At 39.5% G+C, this 26,182-nt stretch overlaps 1 protein-coding gene across 2 annotated transcripts in view; it reads left to right on the forward strand.

Moving 5' to 3' along the window:
* Positions 1-16,840, forward strand: part of oca2 (oculocutaneous albinism II) — an 81,111-nt gene extending 64,271 nt beyond the window's left edge. For both annotated transcript variants that reach the window (XM_028444539.1, XM_028444538.1), the window contains exons 21-23: positions 5,862-5,955; positions 6,447-6,540; positions 16,731-16,840. In XM_028444539.1, the coding sequence (XP_028300340.1) occupies positions 5,862-5,955; positions 6,447-6,540; positions 16,731-16,818 (276 nt within the window). In that variant the 3' untranslated portion in view covers positions 16,819-16,840. The remainder of the gene's footprint in view (positions 1-5,861; positions 5,956-6,446; positions 6,541-16,730) is intronic.
* Positions 16,841-26,182: the final 9,342 nt, after the last annotated feature.

Genomic DNA, 26,182 nt, shown 5'->3' on the forward strand with positions numbered 1-26,182 from the left:
CTGTATCACAGTGGATTACGGATATCATGTTCTTCCTTAAACTTGAGAAGATTAAATACACGATGAGAGGGTGTACTGATAAGTTTTTTTGTAAATGGCAATCTTTTATTTCATACTTCAAGGAGTTGCAAGTCCTGCCAGACTGAGTGCTGTTTTATCAAGTATAGTGTGTGTGAACTCTATTTGAGCCAGGGTGGGATGGGTGAAGGATGGTGGGTTTAATCTTTGTTTTTTTTTTGTCTTGTTTTGTTTTTCTTTTCTGGTTTCTGTGTTTCGTGAGCATTTAAAAAAAAAAAAAAAAAAAAAAAAAAAAAAACTGGAAAACTGTAATGCATGACTGTATGGTTTCAATTGATATATTTTCCAATAAATATATTTTGAAAAAAAAAAAAAAAAAAACCTATTTCATGCTGCTACACCTAAGGAAGCTGAACATCTTAAAAGACTTGGTTGGGAGGAAAACACAAAAATCTGTTCAATCATCTGTTTTCATCTTCAAGTGTAGTGAAGTCAATTTTAGCTATAAAACACATTTAAAAGAACAGCAGTTGACCAAAGTGCTGTGTCTTCATTTTTGAGTCGACTGGAAGTGACACTTATGGAGTCAGAGAAAGTTAGTCAGAAGTTCAGTTTTCTCTCCTGCAGGTTTACTGCAGGTTTGCTGTATGTATACTGCATGTAAATGCACTGGATGCTTCATCAAATAAAAATCTGAGTGGTAAATAACCTTAGTCACAATTTCAAACAGTTCAAATAAGCATAAGAACATCTCTTAATAACAGATTAGTAAATGTCAACTCAGTCTAAAATGCAAATGTTGCATAAAGTGCATCACCTAATGTAATGAAACAGTTTGCATAATAACAATTAATTTATAAAATATTTTTTTTTCTTAAATGATATTCAAAACCTCAGATTACTTAGATAAATAGTACAATACTAAATATAAATTTGAACAAATTAAGTTTCTCAAGTTGAAAGCCTTTGACCAATGCCATGCATTGGAAATTCCGTTTATTTCAACAGTTGCTTTGCTGCATTAGTACAAACTAAGTGTAATCTTTGGTGGGTGATTGTATTTAACACTAGTCAGCCAATGAGTGTTTTCATAAATATTTATTGCACTTCAAAAATACTAGATTTTAACCTGACAATTGTTTGATGCCAATAACCCTTCCCATCTTTTAGAGACTGGGAAAAGGAGGCAGCTGTTTTAAGGATAAGGCCACATGTATCTGACAATTATCCCGGCTACACATGTCTGACCAGATGCTTCCTCAGCCCCTTTGTTGTCAAAACCAAACCGATGAAAGGAAGAGCCATGTTTCAGAGAAGTGCTACTGTGCTCAGTTAAAATGACAGAAAGAAAAGATGTCACATGTTGAGAAGCTATTGGCTCTAACTACGTCACATCAATTGCATTCCGTATTCCTTCAGCGTCAGTTTGTCTGTTGGCCATTGGAATTGCTTTCCCCTCTGATCTCTCTCCTCTGTTTTCTTCACACATCTCTCCTCTTGAGGTGTCACTTTTTGTTCAGTGCATGCTGAATGCATGTGCATTGGGACATGTGCTGAAGAGCACGAGTTTAAAACTGTATTTTGGATCTTTTCAATGAATCGATTATGGATTTCAGAAGTCTTACAATATTAAAATATCTTTAGAAAAAATGTTTAAAACAGTATAATCAGGTTACATTCAAATTTATACATGATGATGGTAATTCATACAAGAAACATTTTAAAATTGTGGTTTGAAAATTAGAATATTAACTTGTACTGTTGGAGGTTGTTGTTTGCTATGTTTGGCGTCTTTGTATTCCTATTCCCCTCGCTTTCCTGGCTCAGAGTTCTTGTTTGTGGTGGAGTTCAATGGACAAAGGCTGGCCACTGAAATGTTTCATATGTTGAGGTCAGGGTGACACCACAGAACCCACTACAACTGATTACATTTGGTTAGGCAGGCTCATAGTTTTACTATTTAGTGTTCAGAAATTTGTAGGACAGCAAATCAGTGCATGGAGCCACTTTAGAGAGTGTTAAGTTGCAATTTTTGTCTATATATATAATTATTTCTTTTTAATGAGCATACAAGGTGATGCAGGTTAGTATGTGGCACATGGACCACCATTTAAATAGCACTTGTTTATTTATTTAGTTACAGTTCTACTAGTAGCTTTAAACTGTTTTATGCAACATTTGTTACGAAAAAAATAAATTGATTTAGGTTTTTTTAAAAAGAAAATACACTTGGATGTATTTAAAGAGTAACTAAACCCCAAAACATTTTTCTGCATCCATTTTCTGACCCACCTGCTCCTTTTCAGAGTCGCGGGGAGAAAACAAATCGCGCTGAGCACTTTATTATGTTGTGTGGGAAAAGTACACGCCTCCCTGAAAATTCTAAGAAAAATCTTAAAATTCTAGGCTTAAAGGAATTTAACAAACTGCGACACAGTGACGTCATGAACCCAGAACCGGAAGTAGCGCACTCAATACCGCGCTCATTACTGAGAGGGCTGTAATCTTAAAAATAACGTTTTGAACGTTTTCCTACACCAAATTACTCCAAAATAACTGATGCACACACTTGAGGTATTTGGAACCCGTTGACTAAGTTTCAGGTTGAACTCATACCGCATCGGGGAGATATTCCCTCCACACACACGCACACGAGCACACACGCACACAAACACATGCACACACACAGACCTTTTTTGCTTTTATTCTAGGAATTTTAGGAAGATTTTTCTAAAGGCTGGGATACACTGTGATTTTTTTTCAATCGCTGTACTCAGCTCCAGCTCAAACTGTGCGACTCAATTGCAGAGTCTGAATGTGTGCAGCTCACGATTTATGTTCTCACACTATACGCGCCAACACTCTGACACGATCTGACTGCTCACACTGTATTTCCATACACAACACATCAGGGTCTTGTTTCTGGAAGTGCAACGTACAAATTAGAAGAAGAAGAAGAGCTTGGAAGTGGAGAGACACTCGCAAATCTCAGCAAAAAAAGCTTTAAAAAAGAAAAGACGGTGATGTGATGGACCAGGAACTGGGTGGAAAGACGTGGGCAGTATGGTCCGTCAAATTTACAGTGGTCCTACGGTGTTCACGCATGCGCAGTGTGAGAGTTTAAGATAAGCCGGTCCGTGGCACTGCTTCAACAGTGCGATACCCTAACGAGGAGCGACTGGATTTCAAACATGTTTGATTTTGTTGTGCCCGTATTGATTTGTGAATACTGTCACATGGATTATGGAGAAGCCAATTCAAACATTTTAACATACAGTAAAAACACTTTTTTAAAAGGATTGTTCATAACCAAAGTACATTTTAGTTGTTTGCAGGGGACATGAATTTATGACTGACTTTTTGCACCTCTCTGGGCTTTCAATAAAGTCAGCCAAAATGCTATTTTTGATTCATACGATTATTTCAAGAAGGAATGTTTTACTAGTAGCCTCTACTTTTCTGCATGTGCATCACAGAACATAACAAGGTCACATCAGGTAGCATTAATATACTGTAGGTCTATGGGTCAGGTAAGAGCCAAAATCATATTTATTTGTTTGCTGTTGTGACGCGTGGCCTTGTTTCCGTGCACAGTTCTGCATTTACTTTGATTGACAGTCTCAAAAACACGTAGTCAAAGCCTATTGACTGTGTGCAGTTGGCAATCGTTCCCATTTGTGAAGGGGTCTATAGGACGAAGGAGGGACTTATATACAGTAATGTATATGAATGACCACCGACAGTAGACCATAGTATAAGACTAGTTGAGTATTTTTTCACATTTCAAAAGAATCATACATAAACAGATTTATCAGCTTTAATGTACAGAAACTTTAAAAAAGGCATATGATTTTTAAGTAATGATTTGAAGTCATTTTCTCCTGGATTTTTAAAGTATTTCTGATTCTGATGTCACTGTATAAATGTAAACTGAACTGAGCCCTGCGATTTCTAAATATGTTGGGTAAGCAAGTGTGAGAGTAATGTGTATATAAAAAAACTGCATCTCGTTCTTTAATTTTTTTCAGACAACATTCATTCTTACTTTAAATTTCTACTCCTCAGATTTTGAAAAGTACCCCATTACTTTAGTTTACTCTATATCCTAGGCAGTGACGTGCCGTGACCACTAGGGTTGGGTAGGCACGTTGCAAATCGAGACCACCAATGACAATTTCATATGTTTCTGCTGGCAAATGTTCATTCAATTCAAATCAATTTTATTTGTATAAAGCAATTTCCAACAAAGTCATCTCAATGCGCTTATCAAATATAAAATTCACAATGAGAAAGAAAAAACCCAATAAGATCCACATGAACAAGCATTTAACCATCTAACAAAATCAACATCATAAACACCATTAAAGAAACATAAACAATTATTTAATATAGCCTCCATACTCTCCCAACAAGATATATCTCATGACACGGCAGCACATCTGTTGTTTGTGTTGGAAACACAGAGAAAATGACAACAACTCAGAACAGCCTCAGTGAGGAGCATCCACAAAGTCAATCCTTCCTTTTGTACCATTCACTGTAGAAAATATGAAACATTTTCTGACCTTCCCTTTGCTGAAGCTCTGGTAACTCAGGTGTTGGTCTCCATCTTTTAAAAGCTGTTGTTTTTCCTCAAAAAAAAGTTTCTCTAACGTCTCTAGCGCTGTCATCCTGTCTGTAGTGTTATCTCGCTAGAGAACGTAGCAGCAGCAATCACGTGGCATCTATTCACTAATGTACTGTGAACTTACGTATAGCATTTAGCATAGCGCAGTTACGTCCAAAGGCAGCTCTCTACACTGCCTTTGGACATAAACGGTTGTCATCTTGGAGACCTGACTGCGCATGCGCAAACACGTAAAACCATGCAATGGGAACGGAGGCAGAGGAGCAACGTGCCTTTGGGAGGGGGCGTGGCCTCCCTCTGCCTTACAGCGGAGTGAAAAAAAAAAAAAAAAGACTGCAGCTGTTCCAGGAAATAGCGCTTTTTAGTAATTTGGGCTATGAAACGCACAAAATGCGGACATTTTCAAACTTATAGGTACTGTAGGCTATTGGAAATGGAAAAATAAATAATTTATAATTATATTGTAATTAAAACAAATAATCAAAATATCAATTCACCCTTGGGTAGGCACTGCCCGGCACGTCACTGATCCTAGGTTCCCAAAGTGTGGTACGGGTACCCCCAGGGGTATGCAAATTGTTAAGAAAATGAAAAAGAGCGTGACAACATTGGAAACTAGAATATAAATTGACCAGCAGTCAGGAGCCTCCATGCATTGCCAAAAATTACACATTGGCCTCTGTAAACCTACCCTCTAGAGGTGCAGAAAAACAATGTCATTTAAAAAGCACAAATATAATGATAGCTACATTGCTAGCCATACATACTTGATGCTCTTTGCTACCACGTACTGGTGTAAAAAGGATTTCCAGCTTTGGCAAACATGAAAACAAAAGACAGAGCAAAACTGTTTGTGGAGAACGATTTAAGACTCAGAGTCTCAATTTCACCCAAACATTCCTTCAACTTCACCCTTCTCATTAAAGTTGTAGCGAGTTGTATTTCACAGTTTCAGGGTGATTAATATGTTGTATTAGTGTGTAATCAACAAATGTTTGGTAGATTTCTTTTTCCAAAATACAGTGATTTGTTTGTCACTGAAATTGCTAGTAGGCTAATTATTAAATAAATCAAGTGATAATTCTGCACAAAATGTTCTATATGATAGTTTGTCTTCAATTATCAGACAATTATAATTAACATCATGGAGATAGATAATTTTGGGTAAATTATCTTCTGAAGTACCAATTTTAAAATAATGTAATGCTCTCCACAGATTCCTGTTCTTATCAACTTGAGTCAGGATGCAGATGTAAACCTGCCAATAAAACCTCTCATCTTTGCTTTGGCCATGGGAGCCTGTTTGGGAGGTAAGACTATGGAGTGACAATGGTTTGGAAACACATTCAACAACTTATAACAGAGGGGATCTAAATGGGCTTGGCAAAACGAAGACGTGCTGCAGGTGATAGCCATAAACTCCATGTATAGACATATACTGTGTGAAGGTGTGTCACTTTCTTTAGAAAGATGCTCATTAAATTCAAATGTATTGGAGCAGGGAAACATCTAAGATGTGCTGATAAAAATGAGACATGAGAGTGAAAAAGAGCTGCCACCGTGTTTTATCTTCATTAGTGCCATTCTCAGACACATTTCTTTTGTGTGCTATATTGATCGGCTATAGGAACATTTAGGATGACTTTAAAGATATTTCCCACAATATAGTTCAGTTTTTATGATACTGTTACTGAAAGATAACACAAGGAAATAAATTAAAGGGGTTCTTTATGACAAATTCTAATAGAAAGATCTATAAATGTAGTAATGAACCTTTTTTTTTCCCTTTTTGCTTGTTTAGGAAACGGTACACTAATAGGAGCATCAGCCAATGTTGTGTGTGCGGGAATTGCAGAGCAGCACGGATACGGATTTTCTTTCATGGAATTCTTTAAGTAAGTCTCTTTAGATATTCAACAATTTATTCATTAGGCTAAAAAAGAAAGTCTCATAATCTGGGTTTACAAGTCATTTGGAGGTTTATTGTTTTTTGGGTCACGACAGACGTGCATGGTTTGGAATGCAGCACCACAGTGTGTTATGCCTGCAGGGTGAATTAAACATTCATGTTTGTCATATGTTGTAATACGGAGTGTTCATAGATTGTACTTTTGAGAGCAAAGGGTCACTTGGTGTCAAATTGACATGAACTTGAATGTGAATTGTTGATCTTTGATTCTTTACAACATGAGGTGGACATTAGAAGAGTGTGAAGTCAATTGTCGAGATCGGTCAATACGACCACATAGGTCACACAGAGTTCTCAATGCCAAAGAGCTGAAAAGACTGCTTTACAAAGTTCTGATGTGAAAAGGTTTGGTGTTGTGAAAGAAACTGTTTCGTTTTGAAAACTCATTTCAGGTTTATCATTGAACATTAAATACTAATGATGCATTTTCTCAAAATAAAAATGCAATAAAAAATATACAGATCTTTTATTTTATTATTATATATGTTATATAATGTCTATAAAATATTCTTAGTGGAATGAGCCTACAAATACAGTTTCATATTAATAATAATAATTGTAATTAAAATCACATGATCATTGCACAAAACTGCAGATCAATTGGCTACAACACCAGTAGCTGTAATAAAAAGAAACGCACTCAATGCGTAAAGACGCACAGTAGCTTATCAGGCACTGCTGGAGGACGAGGTGCACGGGAGAGCAGAGTCGGCGACAGGCAGTATTAATTGGGGGGGCATTAAGAAAACTTCAGGGGGCACAAAAACGCTCCGCTCTGAGTCAAACGACAACCTACACGCTATATAAACACAGCCACAAAAACAAAGTTAGCTTGCTAACATACCTCTGACGACGTGGTCGCTGCAGACACGGGCATCAGCAGACTCTGCTCCTCCCGACCACAGATGTAGGTTTAAAATCCACTTTTTATGGCGTTGTTCTGTGAGTTTTTTACATTTCTCACCTTTGTGAACAACAATCTTTGGTACTCTATAAAATCTCTTTTCCTTTTCTCGGTTATAACGATTGGAGCATCTATAAACTGTAAAACTTTGGCCTCATTATGAATGCATTGTTATGAGTCGTTGGAAAACACACATATCAGAGTAAATAACCACATTTTGATAATTATTATTTGGGGACTGCAGATGGAAATTAGCTCCAAGAGCTAAAGTCTGCTACAAAGCATCTTTTCATAGGCTGATTATTGCTCCTGTACATGTTCCCTATCAAATAAATTAAATTAAATTAAAAGAAAAAGAAAAATTGGTAAGCCGGTGTTTCGACATTATACCTTATACCTCGACCTATGCAATCCTGCAGTTTTTAAAGGTCTTGTTGCAAAAAGCAGAGAGATGTCTAAAACTCTACAAAAAATATCAAATGCCTTTGTTGTAAAATCAGCTAAAAGTTGTAATGGGAAATGAAAGGCTGTTTACTAATCCTATCAAAATTATTTGGTTCATATATAATTAAAATAGAAGGAAATGGTCGCTGTTTGTGAGCAACAGTTTCCCTCATTCGTGTTTGTACAAACGTGTTTGTATGAACAGTTTGAGAAGTAAGGATTTGTCATTTCTGTAGTCTCTAATTGGCTCTCACTGACAAGGGATGCAGCTGTGGAGACTCATGGGAAGAGGCAGAGGTAAAAGAGTCACAGACTACGAGCAGCTGGGACAAGCTAGTGTTTTTCAGGTGTTCTTTCAGGTAGTGAATACTGCTTCCAGATGAGCCCTTGGGGACCGGAAAGCCTTTATTGAGCATCACAAAGGGAGATGAAGAGTATGAAATAGTTCAGCGATGCACTTGTATGTTCCCTATTAATTTACTGTATCGTATGTCTAAAGCCCTCCTTTCATCCTCCCCTGCTTCAAAAACAGACCCTTAGAGCATCGTGAAGCAGATATTCTGTGTACTTTAGAGAAGGTACTCAATTGTAATGGGCCTGTTGGTTTGAAGTACTTGTACCAAAATTTACACTGAATGTTAGTTGATGACTGTATGACTATGATGACTAATCAATTTGCTGTAAAGCATTATTTAATTCGAAAAAGAGGGATCAATTAGCAGATTTGTGAACAAATAATCACACATTATATAAAACAAAAATTTTCTTAAAATCACAACCTGTGAGAATAAAAGGTCAAGTTCACTGCTTTTGGACGACGATGATCAAGTCTCTAACTTTAAGAACTATCTACATCGACTACAGTCATCTGTAGTACATGACTTTCTTGTTAGATTACCTGAACAATATCTAAAATACGTAGCTAGTAGTTATAAATGTCACTGTCAATGTACTGTAAGTTTAGCAGAATAACTGAAGTCAAAACCAGGACCTTCTTGCTGCTGTGAGGTAGAGGTGCTAACAACTAAACTACCATGCTACCCTGATGTTGTCTAACACTAAAATTCCTCCAGTGATCTAAAATGATCTAACTAGCTAGTTTAATCAAATTGTATTGGGTAACCAGTGACAATGCACTTTCCAAATGTAAACATTTTAACTTTTATTATTAAGGAAAATGTACTAGTTCCCTTTCAGTCGATTCACTCGGTACAACACATATAGTATGGGATATCACGCCCCCACGTGGTCCACTGAAGAAAACCTCTAATCACGCCTTTAAGGCAGATGATCTGTGATGACGTAGGTGAGTCTCCGCCTGCCTCATAAATACGCTGTCATCACAATCATCCTTCAGTTCTTACGCTCTTCACCTCGCTAAGAACACCTCTACCGAGTGGAGCTAACAAGCTGCTGCTAGTTAGCTATGTCTCTGCCTTGGCTACTGCCTACTTAGAATTAGTTTAACTGCCTCTGTTGGTGTTTGTAGCTGCTGCTGCTGCCCGCGGAGCGCTAATTCTATTAACAAGCTTCAGTGTTTCAAAATGAGCACGAAGGCTAAAGCAAAGAAGAAGTCTTCTTTTCGACCCTGTCCTCAGGGGTGCGGCTTCTCCTTGCACGATAAGAACCAGCACGAAGCATGTACAGTATGTGCACGGGTTGGCCGAGGTCGAGCCGGAGTTCTCCGAGGGCTCTAGCCTGCCTCTGGTAGGACTAGACGGCGACCATGAGAACGATGACGTACTGGACATCGGTCTGGACGTTTATGGTTTGTCGGGGGACGAGCTAGATGCCTGGGGAATGTGCCGCCGCTACTGCGCCGGTTAACCAGGACGACACATCTTTCTACTCTCTGCGCCGCCGTGCAGCTGAGAGACTGGAAGTGGAGTGGCCCTCTCCTCCCCGGTTAAAAAACCATCATGTTTGTGAGATTTTTTCTCCCTCCTGAGCCTAGGGCGGTTGAGAATAGCCGGCCCATGTTCCCGGATTTTATCTCGGAGTTAACATCAACATGGAACAAACCACTGTCTACCCGCGTCACGCTACCCGGCTATGGACAGTATTTAGATTTAGATGGAGCGGAAGAGGCTGGCTTAGTCAACCCTCCACCTATGGAGCCTTTTCTGGCTGCGTATCTGGCGCCTTCTCACAACCATGGCGTGAGCGGCCCCACATCACTTCCTTCCAAGCACTGTAGATTTTCCTCCTCGCAGCTGGATAAAATCTAGAGAGCGCAGGCAGGCACCGCTCATGCACTGAGCTCTGTCACCATGCTGCAGACCTATCAGGCTATGCGGCTGGTGAGCTCAGTTCGCTGCTTCCCCCCGACAGCTCTCTGGCTCCTGTCCTTAACAAGGTGAGGATCGCCACGGATTATATTCTCCGAGTGTCCCGCTGTACAGCGCTCTCCCTCGGCAGAGGAATGACGTCTACCGTGGTGTCACAGAGACACCTGAGGCTGAATCAATCAGAGAGAGACAAGGCCGTTTATTTGGACGAGCCGGTATCTCCCATGGGTTTATTCGGGCAATCTCTTGATGGCATTCAGGCACGTGCTTATATGCGAGCATTCGAGCAATGGTGTCAGGACCAAGATGTACTCCCATTTCAGTGTTCAATTGTGGAGGTTTTGACTTTTCTTCAGGAATTGTTGGATAAAGGTCTGTCCTTTTCCACTATTAAGGATTATTTGGCAGCTATATCTGCCTGCCATGTTGGTTTCAATGGAGTGACGCCAGGTGCGCATCCGCTGACCATGAGTTTTTTACAGGGAATTCACCGGCTGAGGCCTGTGGTGAAATCCATCATCCCCTCATGGGATTTAACTGTAGTGCTGGATGCTCTCTGTGGCCCCCCTTTTGAGCCTATGGAGTCAGTAGATATGAAATTTGTTTCATATAAGACTGCACTACTTCTCGCTTTGACCTCCGCTAAGCAAGTGGGCGACCTTCATGCTTTATCAGTGCATCCTTCTTGTACCCAGTTCACTTCAGATGGTTCCAAGGTTACATTACGCCCAAACATGGCATATGTGCCTAAGATCATCCTTTCAGCTCATAGCTCCTTGATTTTTGAGCTAATGAGTTTTTTCCCTCCTCCTTTTGCATCTGAGGAGGAAAGGAGGTTACATTCCTTGTGTCCTGTATGTGCTCTGCATGAATACGTTTATGTGACCAGCTGTTTGTGTGTTTTGCTAATCCAGCTAAGGGTAAAGCCCTGTCTAAACAGCGGCTTTCTCACTGGATTGTGGAGGCTATCTCCCTGGCCTACAACAGCAGGGGTCATCAGTTACCTCAGGGTGTGAGAGCACATTCGACCAGGGGGGTATGTACATCGTGCTGCCAGTTGGTCATCACCACACACTTTTGTTCGGTTTTACCGTCTGGATGTAACGGCCCCTTCGGTGGCCCATTCGGTTCTTTCCACTGGGTCTAGCATGCACTAGAGGTGTTGGAGGTTGGTTTCCGGTTCATAGCTGCTCTGCGGAGCGTGTATACATGTCCCATACTATATGTGTGGTACCGAGTGAATCGACTGAAAGGGAACGAAATGTTATGTCTATAACTTCTGTTCCCTGAAGGAGAGGAACGAGGTACAACACTTCTGTGCCCCGCTACACAGCTGGGCTCGGTGAAGAGCAGCTACTGAACTGAAGGATGACTGTGAGAACAGCATATTTATGAGGCAGGCGGAGCCTCACTTACTTCATCACAGATCATCTGCCTTAAAGGCGTGATTAGAGGTTTTCTTCAGTGGGCCACGCGGGGGTGTGATATCTCGTACTATATCTGTTGTACCTCGTTCCTGTCCTTCAGGGTACAGAAGTTATAGACATAACTAGGGATGTAACAATTCACTCAACTCCCGATACGATTCGATTCATGATACTGGGTTCACGATACGATTCTCTCACGATTTATTTTACAAAATGGGACTGTAGAAAAATTATAGTTTTCCTTTTATTTTTCATTGTCAAAAGAATCCCTTGATAAACTATTCAAAACAATGCAATTTAACTAAAAATAAGTCTTGAATGAAATAAATAAAGGAATAATACAAATGAAGAAGAAGCTGGCAGCATGCTTGAGAGCAGCATGCTTTCCTTATCTCAATATCCAATTAAAATGTACTGCGGCCACTAGCTGGTTCTAGTGTTACACTGGTGCTACAGCAGTTAAGGCATACAATAACTAACTCAAAAGCTGATTGGTTAACGCCAGAGTTTGATTTCCATTCATTTAAAGGGGACATATCATGCTAAATCCACTTTTTTAGCCCTTAAATGCATTTTGTTGTATATTTAGAGTGCTTAGAAGTACAGAAAAAATCAAATAAGTCTCTTCAGGTGCTCCGTAGATATCTTTATATTCTGTTTTGCTCATATTTTTCAATCTGTTTCGATTTTTCTATTCTCTATTACGTTTTTTGAACTATTACATCACAGTATTTGCAGCGGAACTGCCAAATTAGTACATCAACTCCAGGTCCAACACTTCGAGCAATCCGCCATTTTTATTTCTCGCTTTTATTTTGTAGTCCAAGCTCAAGGATGCCGAAGTTACGAGAGGATAAGTCAAAATGTTCGGTTGTTGGATGTAGTAACCCACACGCTTCATTACAACGTCTCCCAGCATCAGAACCTTTTCGAAGTGCCTGGTTGAGTTTTATTTTTCACGGAAATGTACCCACATCTGTGGGTTAGGTCATTTTTGTGTGTGCGAACCCTCAATCAGACTTTGTCTGATTGAGGGTTCAATTCCTTCTATCTTTGGAGACGACGAACAGAGCACTTCGGTAAGCTGTAAATAACGAGAAAAAGTGTGATGATAAGACGTCCCTGTCATTGTTTTGTTAGCATTAGCAGTTGCACCGTCTTCAGACTTCATATGTTAGTGCTGTGTGCTCATTTTAGATCCTTGGTGATATGGCCTACGTGATTTAATTTAAGTCTAAAGTTTTCATTAGTCATTTCATTTTGCCGTTTTTATCTTTGAAAAGACTGTATTAAAATGCATTTTGTGATGTTAGCTTGGCGCTAGCGTTAGCTCTGTGCTTGTGTTAGCTCACTTGTTAGGGTTCTGCAGGTTCATCATCTTCATTTTCATTTCGCTCCTCTGGGTCCGACTCTGGCTCGAACATGTAAGGCTGGATGGACAAGTATTCCGTTGTTGACATTTTGTAAATAACCTGTCACAGTTAGTTGTGGGTATGGACCCAAATGCAGGGAAAGATGGAGGCAGGATGCAGGAATAGCGTTCTTGGAACAAGTCCATGTTTATTTACCAAACAAAAGTAACTTAAATCCAACGAGGCAGGAGGTACAGGGAACAAAACGCAGCAGGACACGAGGAGGAGAGACAACATACAAACACAATGATCCCGCACCCGACTGACTGAACTGAGGAGTATATATACCCTCCTCTGACTTGACGAGGGAATGAGGAGCAGCTGAGAGTAGAAAAACTGGGCAGGCAGAAAAACATGAACAGGAACAGGCAAAATCAAGGAACAGGGAGTGAATAAGGAGGTAAACAATGACTAACTAAGCAGACTCATGACAGACTTAAAATAAACAAAGACACAGAATAACCAAACTCCCAACAGAACATAACATAACCTCTGAATAAAAAGTTTATGCGCCGCTACATAGCTGTATCTCTTCTATCAAACTACAAAAATGGCCGAGCAGGGTGGAGTTGAACCGAGTGTCACCTAAAGAGGGGGCGGGGTATGGAGTGTCTCATTTGCATTTAAAGAGACCACACCAAAATGAGTTGCTCTTAGAAGCACATCAGAAAAGGGGTAGAAAAGGGGCCTGTGGAGCTATAATAATGAGGAATTCAGATCCAAGCAGTGCAGTTCCGCTTTATATAGACCACAACTGTATGATTTATATCGAAAAAGGAAGGATTTAAAACCATGATATGTCCCCTTTAAGATACAGGTGTTTACACTGTTGATTCTGAAGGCCACCGGAAAAAGGTGGCTTCCCCTCTCTGGGTCGGTGGAGAGTCCTTGCCTCAAGTGGAGGAGTTCAAGTATCTCGGGGTCTTGTTCACGAGTGAGGGTAGAATGGAGCGTGAGATCGATAGACGGATCGGTGCGGCGTCAGCAGTGATGCGGTCGCTGTATCGGACTGTTGTGGTCTTTCCTTCTCTATTAGGATAGTGTTATTAAGAATAAAGATAATTATTGGGAGTTAGGAAAAGGAGAAATCTCTGATTCATACTCCGATACAGTAGGTGGCGGAAAATGCACCTTTATCTGATGAATGCCACCCGCCAATAAACCACATAAGAAAAAGAAGAAGACTGTTGTGGTGAAGAGGGAGCTGAGTAGGGGGGCAAAGCTCTCAATTTACCGATCGATCTACGTTCCTACCTTCACCTATGGTCATGAGATTTGGGTATTGACCGAAAGGACAAGATCGCGGATACAGGCGGCCGAAGTGAGTTTCCTTCGCAGGGTGGCTGGGCGCACCCTTCAAGATAGGGTGAGAAACTCAGTCACCCGGGAGGAGCTCGGAGTAGAGTCGCTGCTCCTTCACGTCGAAAGGAGCCAGCTGAGGTGGCTCGGGCATCTGTTTCGGATGCCTCCTGGTCGCCTCCCTCGGGAGGTGTTTCAGGCATGTCCTATTTGGAAGAGACCTCGTTGAAGGCCCAGGACACGCTGGAGGGACTATGTCTCTGAGCTGGCCTGGTGTCGCTTCGGGCACCCCCAGAACAGCTGGAGGAGGTGTGCGTGGATCGGGAGGTCTGGGCGTCTCTGCTGAGACTGCTGCCTCCGCGACCCGGCCCCGGATAAAAGTGGAAGAAGATGGATGGATGGATGGATTCTGAAGGCCTGAGGGAAGAGTTTAGACCCTGGCAACACATGATTGGATTAAAGCTCTAACATAAAGGGCAGCCCTCTAAATCTCAACCTGAGGCTGGAAGCAGAGCAACCAAAAGAAAATGTATGAAACAAAGAGTATAACTATGAGGAATAATCAAATAATTATTTGTGGAAAAATGTATAAAAAATAAATTTATATTCTGATGATGTTTAGGCCAACAGAGAAGGCCTTGCTGGCCCTGATGGCCCACCACTGATGAAAGTGATTGTGACTGCTCACAGATGGTTGTGATAGGAGAATCAAAGGGATATTGTAAACTGGAATATTTCATTCATTGAGATCTTGGATGTGCTGTTTAAGTGTTCCCTTTATTTCTTTGATCAGTTTTTTTTATATATATATATATCTCAAAACCCTGTAGCACATTTTATTCAAACCTAGTGATTAAGGTCTGAATAACAACTATCTATATTTTCTAGAAATAATTACATATAAACACAGACCAAAAGGCTTCACGTTAAAACTTAAAGTGTCTGTCATTCATGGATAGAAAGCAGCAACACCTTTGGTGATGGTTTTTGCAGGCATTAGGAGGGTTAACCTCTGTCAATTATCTTGTCTCATGTGACACATTGTATTACTTAAGATTCAAAGAATATTAAGTTCTATATTAATAAATTTCATTAGGAGAGATTTAAACAAGGGAATTGGCTTTCATATTGTGTCAGCATTTTTACAGATGCTTCTGACTGTCAACAATTCTAGCTCTAGGCAACAATATTATATATTATCATCAATTAGTTCTGTTCTTTTTTAGGACTAGATGAAACAATCCCATAATACCTAATAATAATTGGTGACGGTGCAGTGACTGAATGGTTTAATTGCTGTAGTGGTGGCAGGTCTGGTTTAGGGGAATCGGTGGGGTGGGGTGGGTCGTAGGCTTCATTGGGGTCATCAGGTGGGCACCCTCCTTGTTTCAATGATATGCCACAATACCTCCAGAGGGCTCATCGGCGGCACCCGGCATCCCAGGCATGCCCCCTCTACTTCCAACTCTGCTATTATGGGCGCAGGTGGTGTTTCGCCTTTTCATCCATAGCCACTGACTTGCTTCTTCTGCTGCCCCTGAGAGGGCTTTAATGGTTTGGCGTAGGGTTTGGCCTCAAACTTCCAAGTCCTTAAGCAACCTGATAGTTGATTTGCCCACAAAGCCCCTGCAGTCGACCTCCACAGGGCAAACCTTGGCTTTCCAACCGCATTGTTTAGCATCAACTGATAACTCAGTGTACTTAAGGCTTATACGTTTGAAGGCTTCCTCTATAGCAGCCTCCCAGGAAACAGTAAGCTCGATGATGTATACTATATGGAGTGAGGAGGGTCAGAGCACAAGGCATGGTCTGAGATTTGTTGTGGCGATCTCAGTGGGGAAGCATAACCTCAACTTCTAGTCACAAGCCCCTCCGAGCTAGCCCCTGTCCGAAGTTGTATGGATTTTGGGGGCTTTATACCTTCTCGGAATGAACTCCATCATGGGCGTAGGATGGATTAGAGGAGGAGGCAGGGCATTGATCTTCATCCATCTGGACTCCAGAGTAGCTGCCATACTTATTTATTTTATATATATATATATATATATATATATATATATATGAAAGTCTTGGTAAGTCATTGGTGTCACCAGCTATTTTGAACTGTCTACACATGGAACAACCAAGCTTTGTTTTTCACAATCTTAAACCAGATGTCAATTCAGTTAACACATACAGTAATTCTGCATAAATCTGCAGTCATAATGGGATTCTTAGGTTTGTTGAAAAAAAAAAATCAAACCTCTCCATTGATCTAGACTGTGTGGTTTCAGTTAATTTATTCTATTTCTATTATTATTATTGCAAATAACCATTTTCCTTTGTTTTTTTTTATTTCCCAGGTTAGGTTTTCCAATGATGATAATGACATGCATGATCGGCATGTGCTACCTGCTGGCTACGCAAGTTGGACTGAGATGGAACATGTAATCAGCCTTCTGTGTAGAGCCAAAGAGACAATGTGTGTATTTATGTGTGAGTCGGATAACTGATGCTACATTAAACCCCAGGGGTGGTATTTTGTAAGGCAGACTAAAGTGTAAACCATCAGGGACCAGATTTAATGGCAATACCTAAGTAGGAACCTTAAATCTGCTTATTTAGGACCTCATAACCTGCAGCCATTCTACAGCTATTCTTACTGGAATCAAAAAACAAAAAAAACACAGTTCCTCTCTCTAAAGGTGCTAAATAAGTATTTTTCACTATTAATATTGTATCACTATCTAATATACTAATGTACCCATGGAGACATTGAACGAATGCTATATCTTAACTAAGGTACCAATCCCACCTATGGTTAATATGTGAAACCACAAGATCCAATGAAAGGGATTTTTTACTGTTTCATGCCTGATGTGTCTTTGTAACATTCCCATGGCAACACTTTAAAATGAAACAGATGTAAATCGTATCCAGCTACTAATGTGTAAACTTTGATCAATGTAAACTCACTGTGGTAGTTCAGATATTTATATTTCATGTAAAAATAGTACCAATCAAAATGTCCTGTCATTTACATGTATTTATTGTTTTGCCCAACAGAATGGACATCAGCAGTGTTTGCTGGATCTTTTTAGTACTTCCAGGTGGATATTGAAAATAATAAAGTCTGTCATGTTTCTGGATTCAAGTAGTTTTTATTTATTTTTTTATTTTATTTATTCAGTTTATTTCTGACATGGTTACATTCACTTTTTTTTTTTTTGTACATAACTTTTGAGTTACTTAGAATTAAAGAATGTATTATTTATTTTGGGTCATTTGTGTCCATACAGCTTCATATTAGTGCTGTAATAATATAATAATCCACTGTTGATCAACTGCTATAAAACAACCATAAATTATGTGCATATAAAGCACAAAACAGCTGCTCCAAAATTAAAACAGTGATTTTTCAGCCTTAACACAGTAATGTAAAGTAAGCTGTGCATATTCCAGGTGCAAATTCTGCTGTTGAAAATGCTTATGAAAATAAATGTGTAAAAACTAATTCACAGCATTTTTCTCAGCTACACAATGCTAAACATATCAGGCTAATAAGCTGCTGTTAGCAGTGACTCAGCAGTTGCGACAGGCTTCTTATTTACAACAACATATTGTGCAATAGTTTGGCTGACCTGTCCCTGGATAACAGTCACAGTCCGTTAAAATCCAGCCGCAGCGTTAGCTTAGCTTCACTGATGCATCTTTTGGAGACAAAAATAATGCGCGTATTTCCACTCTGAGAAGCTCGTCCTGCTCTCGCATTGACTCACCATGATTGGTGCACGTGATGTAAACAGAAACACGCTGACAATGCTTCTTCTTCTAGTGTTTTACCGTGTTTGGCACGGCATCCCACAAAAATATGTAGCGCCACTGTAAACAGGAAGTACACTGCAGGTAGCAAAGTAACGGACAAACGCACCATATTGTTACGGTAACGGTGTTATTTCTTTAGAAATATATTGCGTTACAGTACTAGTTACTGTCAAAAGTGACGTAGGGGCGGCGCATTACCGCCCAACACTGATCCTGACATGACTATTTTGCTTCCCTTAGTATTTTCTTGTTTGAATTCAACTGAATATGCAGTCTTAATTATCAACTTGACAATATAGTTTTCTCAAAGTGGTGTTACCAAAGTTTGTTCGATTTTGTCCATTTAATAGTAGCGTGATATTGACAGTAGTAGAGACCAGTGCTTGATTTGTAATTCATCAGGTCCTGGAACACTGGCAATGTTTTGTTCCGGTAGTAAGAGAGAGACAAAAATGTCAGGGAATAAAAAAAATGTTAGAGCAACTTTTGCAAACTAAATGGGCCAATAATATGATGTGAACACAAACAACTAATTAACCTAAAGGTTTGGTAGAAGAATGATGAGTGAGTCTTAAAGATGCACAGACAATCGCCTGTTACGGAGCGCATCCGTCTCTCACTCTGAGTGACAGCTGTCAAATCTGCCAGGTTTCAGCAGCAAGGACAGCGCAAAATCACCGCTAATTTAGAAAGTTTTAACTTTTACACCCAAACCATAACTCCTCTAATGAATCAGCAGTAAAACAGAAAATGAAAATATAACGTGTGCTTAGCTTTTATTTGTCCAAAAAAGAGAAGGTGAACTTTGTTTCCTCGCAACATTTTTACATATTTAACAGCTGAGGCCTGCCCTGTCTTTCATAAGCCAATAGTAGCAACTCAATTTGGCTTTAAACTGACCCTTTTTCCTGGTCTCAATGTCCATATCAGAACTGTACCCCATTGTCTCCTTCTCTTCTCTCTGTCCCTGAGTCCTCCTCATGTCAATTGGATAGTTCTCCTCTTGTGTCCTGTCTGTTGGAGGCAGGTTCTCCTGCATTAGCATCATCAGGTGCTGCTACTCGCAACGCTAACTGCTGCTCCTCCACAGAAACAACCTTGGACTTTTTTACCTCAGGCCGAGCTGCACTTATTGGCTTAAAAAACCCCCATTAAATTCCACTGCCTTCTTTAGCTTTTGTTTATCATCTTCCAAGCTCACAAGACACAATTTTTATGGAAAATCACACTTTAGACGTGGTGTGGGCGTGGCCTGACTTTGCCCTCTCTTCCTCACTAGCGCTCAGTTTTTACATTCAGTTTTGTGTGTATAATGAAATTTCCAGTGATTTCAACTCAATAAAAGATGCAGCTGTCCAAATGTAATACTTCAAAATGTAATCAAAACACCTAAAAGCAAATGAGAAAACTAAATAATATTCGAAAAAATATCCAATTAAATAAGTGCAGGTCAAAATCTGGGAGGTGCCAGATCTTCCTCCGGCAGTATCTGCCCCAAAATACACTCTGGTAGAGACCTACCTTCCATTATTTAAATAGTAGGGCTTAAAACCAGTTAGTTACATACATGTAACTGGTTCAGTCTGACTCTGCGTTGTATTAAAGATGGAACTCAGACGTAGATCGGTTTGGAGGCGGTTTAATAAAACACACAAAAAAATCCTCCAATCAGACAAAATCCACAAACATGTCCCTCTCGCATGGAGATCATTGACAGAAAACAAAACAAAAAAAAATCATTATGTACAACGTATACACAATTACAACAGAACATAGCATGCCTGACAACAGAGGTCATTAACAAAATGAAGAGGTCAAGGTGAGGGAACGCTAGAAAGTAGAATTAAAATCCAGAAAAGTAGAATCCACATACTGACTTGGAGGCCTAACTTGTCAGGTTAGAACTAAAATAAATGCAAATAAACTTAAGATGACACAGATGTGGTGAATTATAACAATAACTAATGTACAGTACTAAATATTTTACATGCACACATAATTGACCCTGTTACATTTATTTAGACTACAGATGAAAAACCTGGGAGCGCTGTGAGTCTATGGGCTGGAGTATGGGCTGGAGGAGCAGCCGCCACTGCCGCCCTCTTCTAACCGCCACTGGAGTTCCAGCACTCAGCCTTCCTCGCAGCGTTGGTGGCGCTTCCCACCCTACTCCCTGGCCTACTTAGAGCCAGTCCTTATCCTGAAGTTCCAGGTCAACCACTGTCTGCATACACAATCAAAAGACAAAGGGAGGCTGGCCCGACTGACTGTTTGTTGATTTTTTTGTGCAACTAGTGTGTCCACTATAGGTGCTTGTGTGAAAGTTATCGGTCTCGCGCCCCAGTGGCTAAAAGTTACACAGTGTGCCTTCAAGTACCAAAAAATCACATCTACATCATGAAGCTTAAATTTAAGCTCAGGCTTCCTTGAGAAGTTTATACAGCTTTATTTGTGTTCATCTGTGGTTAGTTTCAGTTGATTGGATATGAATTTAAAAGGCACACACCTGTTTATCTAAGGTCCCAGAGTTGACAGCGCATGTCAGAGGAGAGCACAAACCAAGCACAAAGAAAAAGGAATTGTCTCGAGCCACAAATATGGGGAACTGTACAGAAACAGCTCAGCTGTATTTGTAAATGTAAGAAGTTGGAAACCACTAGGATTATTTCTCGAACCTTTCAGAAGGACAACCATCTCTGAAGCAACCCATCAATTAGGCCTATATTGTAGAGAGGCTAGACTGAAGCTACATCTTCGTAAAAGGCACATGGAAGCCCACCTGAAGTTTGGCAAAAAGCACCTGAAGGACATGGCAGCTTCATAACCAGATTGAGAGATAAAACATTGTCTGCTCTAGTGTGATATAAAGATTTAATTATTTGGCATAGTCAGCTGGTGTCATGTTTAGTTAAAACCAGGCATTGCTCAACATCAGGTGTTACCACCCTGACAGTGGGGAGAGCATTATGTCTTGGTGAATTTTTTTCAGTGGCAGGAACCAGAAGACTAGCCAAGGTAGAGGGAAAGATGAATGCATCAGTGTACAAAGAGGTCCTGAATGAAAACCTGGTGTTTCCATCCAGATGGTTCATCTTTCTGCATGCCAGCGACCCAAAGCCCACAGCCAAGATATCACATTGGTGGCTTCAGGGCAATTCTGTGAATGTTCTTGAATGGCACAGCTAGATCTGAGACTTCTATCTGATTGAACATCTCTGATCTGAAACTCGCTTGAGAAGTGCTGCATGGAGGACTGCGCCAAACTGCTCAAAGATAGGTTTCCCAGGCATGTGGCATCATATTTCAAAAGCTTTTAGGCTGTACTTGCTGCTAAAGGTGCATCAACAAAGTATTGAGCAAGGGCTGTGGATGCTTAGACATGTTATTCCTTAATTTGTTATTTCAAATAAAATTGTGAACACATCAAAAGACCCTTTTCACTTGTCATTACGGGGTGTTTTGTATGGAATGTTAATTAAGGTAAATTAGCAAATGGTGGCAATTTCACTACAACCGATTCATCTCTTTACAAGTGACAAACACCACTTAGGCAAATTATATTTGAAAAAAACATTACATGATTATGACACAAACCAAAAAGAGTAACTCAAATTTAGCTTTCAAAGAAAGGATAGCGACATAAGTATGTTTGGTTTATTCATCAAAACAAAATGTGTTTAATATGGCTTATAGAGGTTGAAAAGATTTTGCAAATCATGTCATCAAAACTGAAAACTGTTTCAAAATTGACATAATAACCTTTTAGGTATTGCTATGTTTTAATTTGCCTTTCCACCATTCTGCGAATTCCCGTACCATTCAAAATACAAATGCTTCAATGCTCAGAGCTGGTTCATGGGTTCAGGTTGGAGTTCTGTACCTGCCACAAAAGGCCTGAAATGATCAAGTCACTGAATCCGTGTATCATTCGTTCATTCGTTTTTCATTATGTAACAAAAACATGAAAAACAAAAAAAAAAAAGAAAAAAAAAAAAAAAACACTCATTATTTGATATTTGTTTCCAAAACCAAAATGAAAAAACGGAAAATGCCTTGTTTTTCAAATTTAAGCTCTTTTGCTTCGGTACAGAAAATGAAAAACATAAAACGAACACCTTTATTCATTTTCTGCATTACCGATTTGCCAAAGTACATGACCCGGAAGTGTACTCTCATCCGATGCAAACGGCTAAAGATATCGCAGAATGTGTAACGCTTCTCTTCCGGGTCATGTACTTTGGCAAATCGGTAATGGAAAAAACAAATAAAGGTGTTCGTTTTCCATTTTTTGTTTTCTGTACCGAACCAAAAGAGCTTTCATTTTGGTTTTGGAAACAAATATCAAATGAGCGTTTTTTCTGTTTTTCGTGCTTTTGTTACATAATGAAAAACGAATGAACAAATGATACACGGATTTCACTGGTTTGAGTGTTCCCTTTGTTTGTCATGTTTACTCTCTCAATGACTGTAATGATAAAGCAAATAAAAATAGACAGTCTAGAAGACATCAAGTACAATGAGCATGCTACGAACAATATGGTGCATCAGATTTATCAATAACTGTTTATCTCTACATTTTCTAAAATGTTCTTATATGATTTGTCTGGCATCAGTTTCATCTGCTGACCTTAGTTACAAAATCAAGGTGTAAAAGTTGGTTAGTAGGTTTTCCTCCCTCAAACATGTTTGTTTCAATATATATCGTCAGGCAACTCTTACAATAAGGCACAATGCTATTTGGAGCCCCTTGTGTGTAAAATCTGAGGAAGAGATTATTCACATTTTCAGACTTTTTGGAAAGATGTATCAATCCGCTTTATTTATCACTAATCACTAGCAGTGTTGGGAACGTTTCTTTAAAAAAGTAAAGTAATTATAGTTACTCACTACTTGATCCAAAAAGCAACTGAGTTAGAAATTGAATTACTCTATAATAAAAGTAACTCATTACCTAGGAAAGTATATATTTCCGTTACAGTTAAAAAAAAAAAAAAAAAAGTTACTCTATGTCAAAGAACAGATATTTTAGATGCGTGTGTCGTTGTGAGGTGCTTCATTAAATTTTAGTTGCTTACAACGGATGTCGACAAAGTCTTCACTCCTGGATATAATGAACAGTTCACATGCACGTTCTTTCCTTTGACCACAATTAATTTAATGTAATGATTATATCACCACCTTAAAAATGCCAACTTTTCATCAGACTGCTCCACGCTCGCCATCTCTGCTGCTTCATCAAATCTGTAGTGGTTGTTTGTGTGGCACGTGTGCTGGCACATGTGTGAAAACACTGGCTCTGATTGGCTACCATGAAACATGACGCCGCCTTAGCCAATCATAATCGCTCACTTTGTTTTTAACCCACCTTCTCACTACAGTTGCGTATGAAGCCAGGGGTTTTTTCAGATAACAGTTTATTCAATCAATACATGTAACGCACCACAATTAACGTTCAGTAACATTAACGGCATTGTAACTGCGTAAAAAGTAATTAGTTAGATTACCCCGTTACTGAAAAAAAAACGCTGTTACCAAACGCCGTTATTTTAAACGCTGTTATTCCAAAAACTGGTCACTAATAATGATCAAAAATGGATATTTATTTTGAATAGGTATTGGGTTGCAGAGTCCATGTGGTGGAATAGTAATCAACAAATAGCTGATTAGCTGATGGAGGTGAACCAGACTGAGGCCACATCTGTACTTTCTTTGTCAAGGCTAATCAATAACTATCCTGAACATAGTTTGGATATGCTGTATGAATTATAGAAGAATATGTTTGTAAAGTGTTTTTCTCATCAAATTTATATTGTGTGCATGAACAAGGGAATACTAAAGTGTTTTGACTTCTAATATTGTGAACGCATGGGGTTACACACATACCTACCTCCATAACCTGGATGCCTCATCTTAAAAGACTTATAAATTGTGCTAATGAAGTGAGTTAGGGCCTGTACTACGAAGCTGGATTTTCTATTATCACGCTAACTTCCGGGATTTATTTGGTGTGTGCTATACTAAGTTGTTGGCTAACTGCACTAAATCACCATGGTAACTTCATAACCTGTTCAGGACCAAATTGTAAAGTGGATAAGATTCAATTCAATTCAATTCAATTCAACTTTATTTATATAGCACAAAATGCAAAAAAGTAATCTCAAAGCGCTGAACAAAATATAAAGTCCATAGTAAAAAAGAAGAAAGAACCCAACAAGATCCACTTGAACAAGCATTTAGCGACAGTGGGAAGAAAAAACTCCCTCTTTTTTATCGGAAGAAATCTCCAGCGGAACCAGGTTCAGAGGTGGCAGCCATCTGCTTCTACTGGTTGGGGTTAGTGAACAGAGGGGGAATAGGATAGAAGGATAGTCCATCCAAGTGTCCCAGACTAGTTGAGCCACGAACCACTGATCAGTCCATCCAAGTGTTCCAGATTAGTTAGTAACCTGGCACAACTGTGTCATTCATCCCATTGCAGCCCATTAGAGCTATGTGTAGATAGCGGATCGTGTTTGAATATAATGTTGGTGTTCTACTATATAATCTTAGTTCTTAGTTTCTATTTTTAGGTTTAGAGCTTTTTTCCAAGTGGTTAGGTTAACGCTATTATAAGGTATATGCTTTAGCAAATAAGTAGGTTTTAAGTTTACTTTTAAAGGAGGAGAGAGTAGCAGCCTCCCGTATTAAGACTGGGAGCTGGTTCCAAAGGTGAGGTGCTTGGTAGCTGAATGCTCTGCCTCCTGTTCTACTTCTAGATACTTTAGGAACTTCCAGGAGACCAGCAAACTGAGAGTGAAGTGTTCTGCCTGGCCGATAGGGCACTAACAGGTCTTTAAGATACACAGGAGCTTGATTATGTAGAGCTTTGTATGCTAACATGAGGATTTTAAACTCTATTCTAGATTTCACAGGAAGCCAATGAAAAGAAGCCAATACTGGAGAAATAAGCTCTCTCCTGTTAGTACATGTTAGTATTATTGCTGCAGCATTCTGAATTAACTGGAGATTTTTAGTGAGTTACTAGGACATCCTGACAATAGGGAGTTACAATAATCTAGTCTAGATGTAACAAATGCATTAATTAATTTTTCAGCATCACTCTGGGCCAAGATATTCCTGATTTTGGAGATATTACGAAGGGGAAAGAATTAAAGGATAAGTCAGTATCAAAGTTTTTTTGCTGTGGTGCTGGGTGACAGAGTAATGCCATCCAGACAAACTGTTTGCTCTGATAATTTCTCTCTAAGGTGTTTTGGACCAAATAAAATCACTTTGGTTTTATCCTGGTTAAGAAGGAGAAAGATGTGGTTCATCCAGGATGTGATATCTTTAGGACAAGCCTGGAGTTTTAATAACTGATGAGTTTCATTTGATTTCATTGAGAGATAAAGCTGTGTATCATCTGCATAATAATGGAAATTTATATTATGTTCTCTGATAATGTTACCTAGTGGAAGAATATATAATGTAAAGAGTATTGGTCCCAGAACTGAACCTTGTGGAACTCCATGATTAATTCTGGCTTGCGCTGAGGACAGATTATTAACATGAACAAAGTGGGTTCTGTCTGATAGGTCGGATTTAAACCAAACCAGCACTGTTTCTTTAATCCCAAAAATGCTTTCCAGTCTCTGCAGCAGTAGATGATGATCTACTGCATCGAAGACTGCACTGAGATCTAAGATCACTAGAGTTGAGATCAACCGTCTGTCTGAGGCTAAGAGGAGATCATTGGTTACTTTTACTAAGGCAGTCTCTGTGCTGTGATGGGCTCTAAAGCCAGACTGAAAGCTCTCATATAAATTGTTCCTAAGTAGGTGATCACATAGTTGACCTACGATGACTTTTTCAAGAATTTTGGAAATAAAAGGAAGATTGGATATTGGCCTATAATTGGACAAGTCACTTGGATAAAAGGTTGGTTTTTAAGAAAAGTTTTGATTACAGTGGTTTTAAAGGCCTGTGGTACATAATCTGTTACTAGAGATGT

This window comes from Gouania willdenowi, chromosome 4, assembly GCF_900634775.1.
Source record: "Gouania willdenowi chromosome 4, fGouWil2.1, whole genome shotgun sequence".
Lineage (NCBI taxonomy): Eukaryota > Metazoa > Chordata > Actinopteri > Blenniiformes > Gobiesocidae > Gouania > Gouania willdenowi.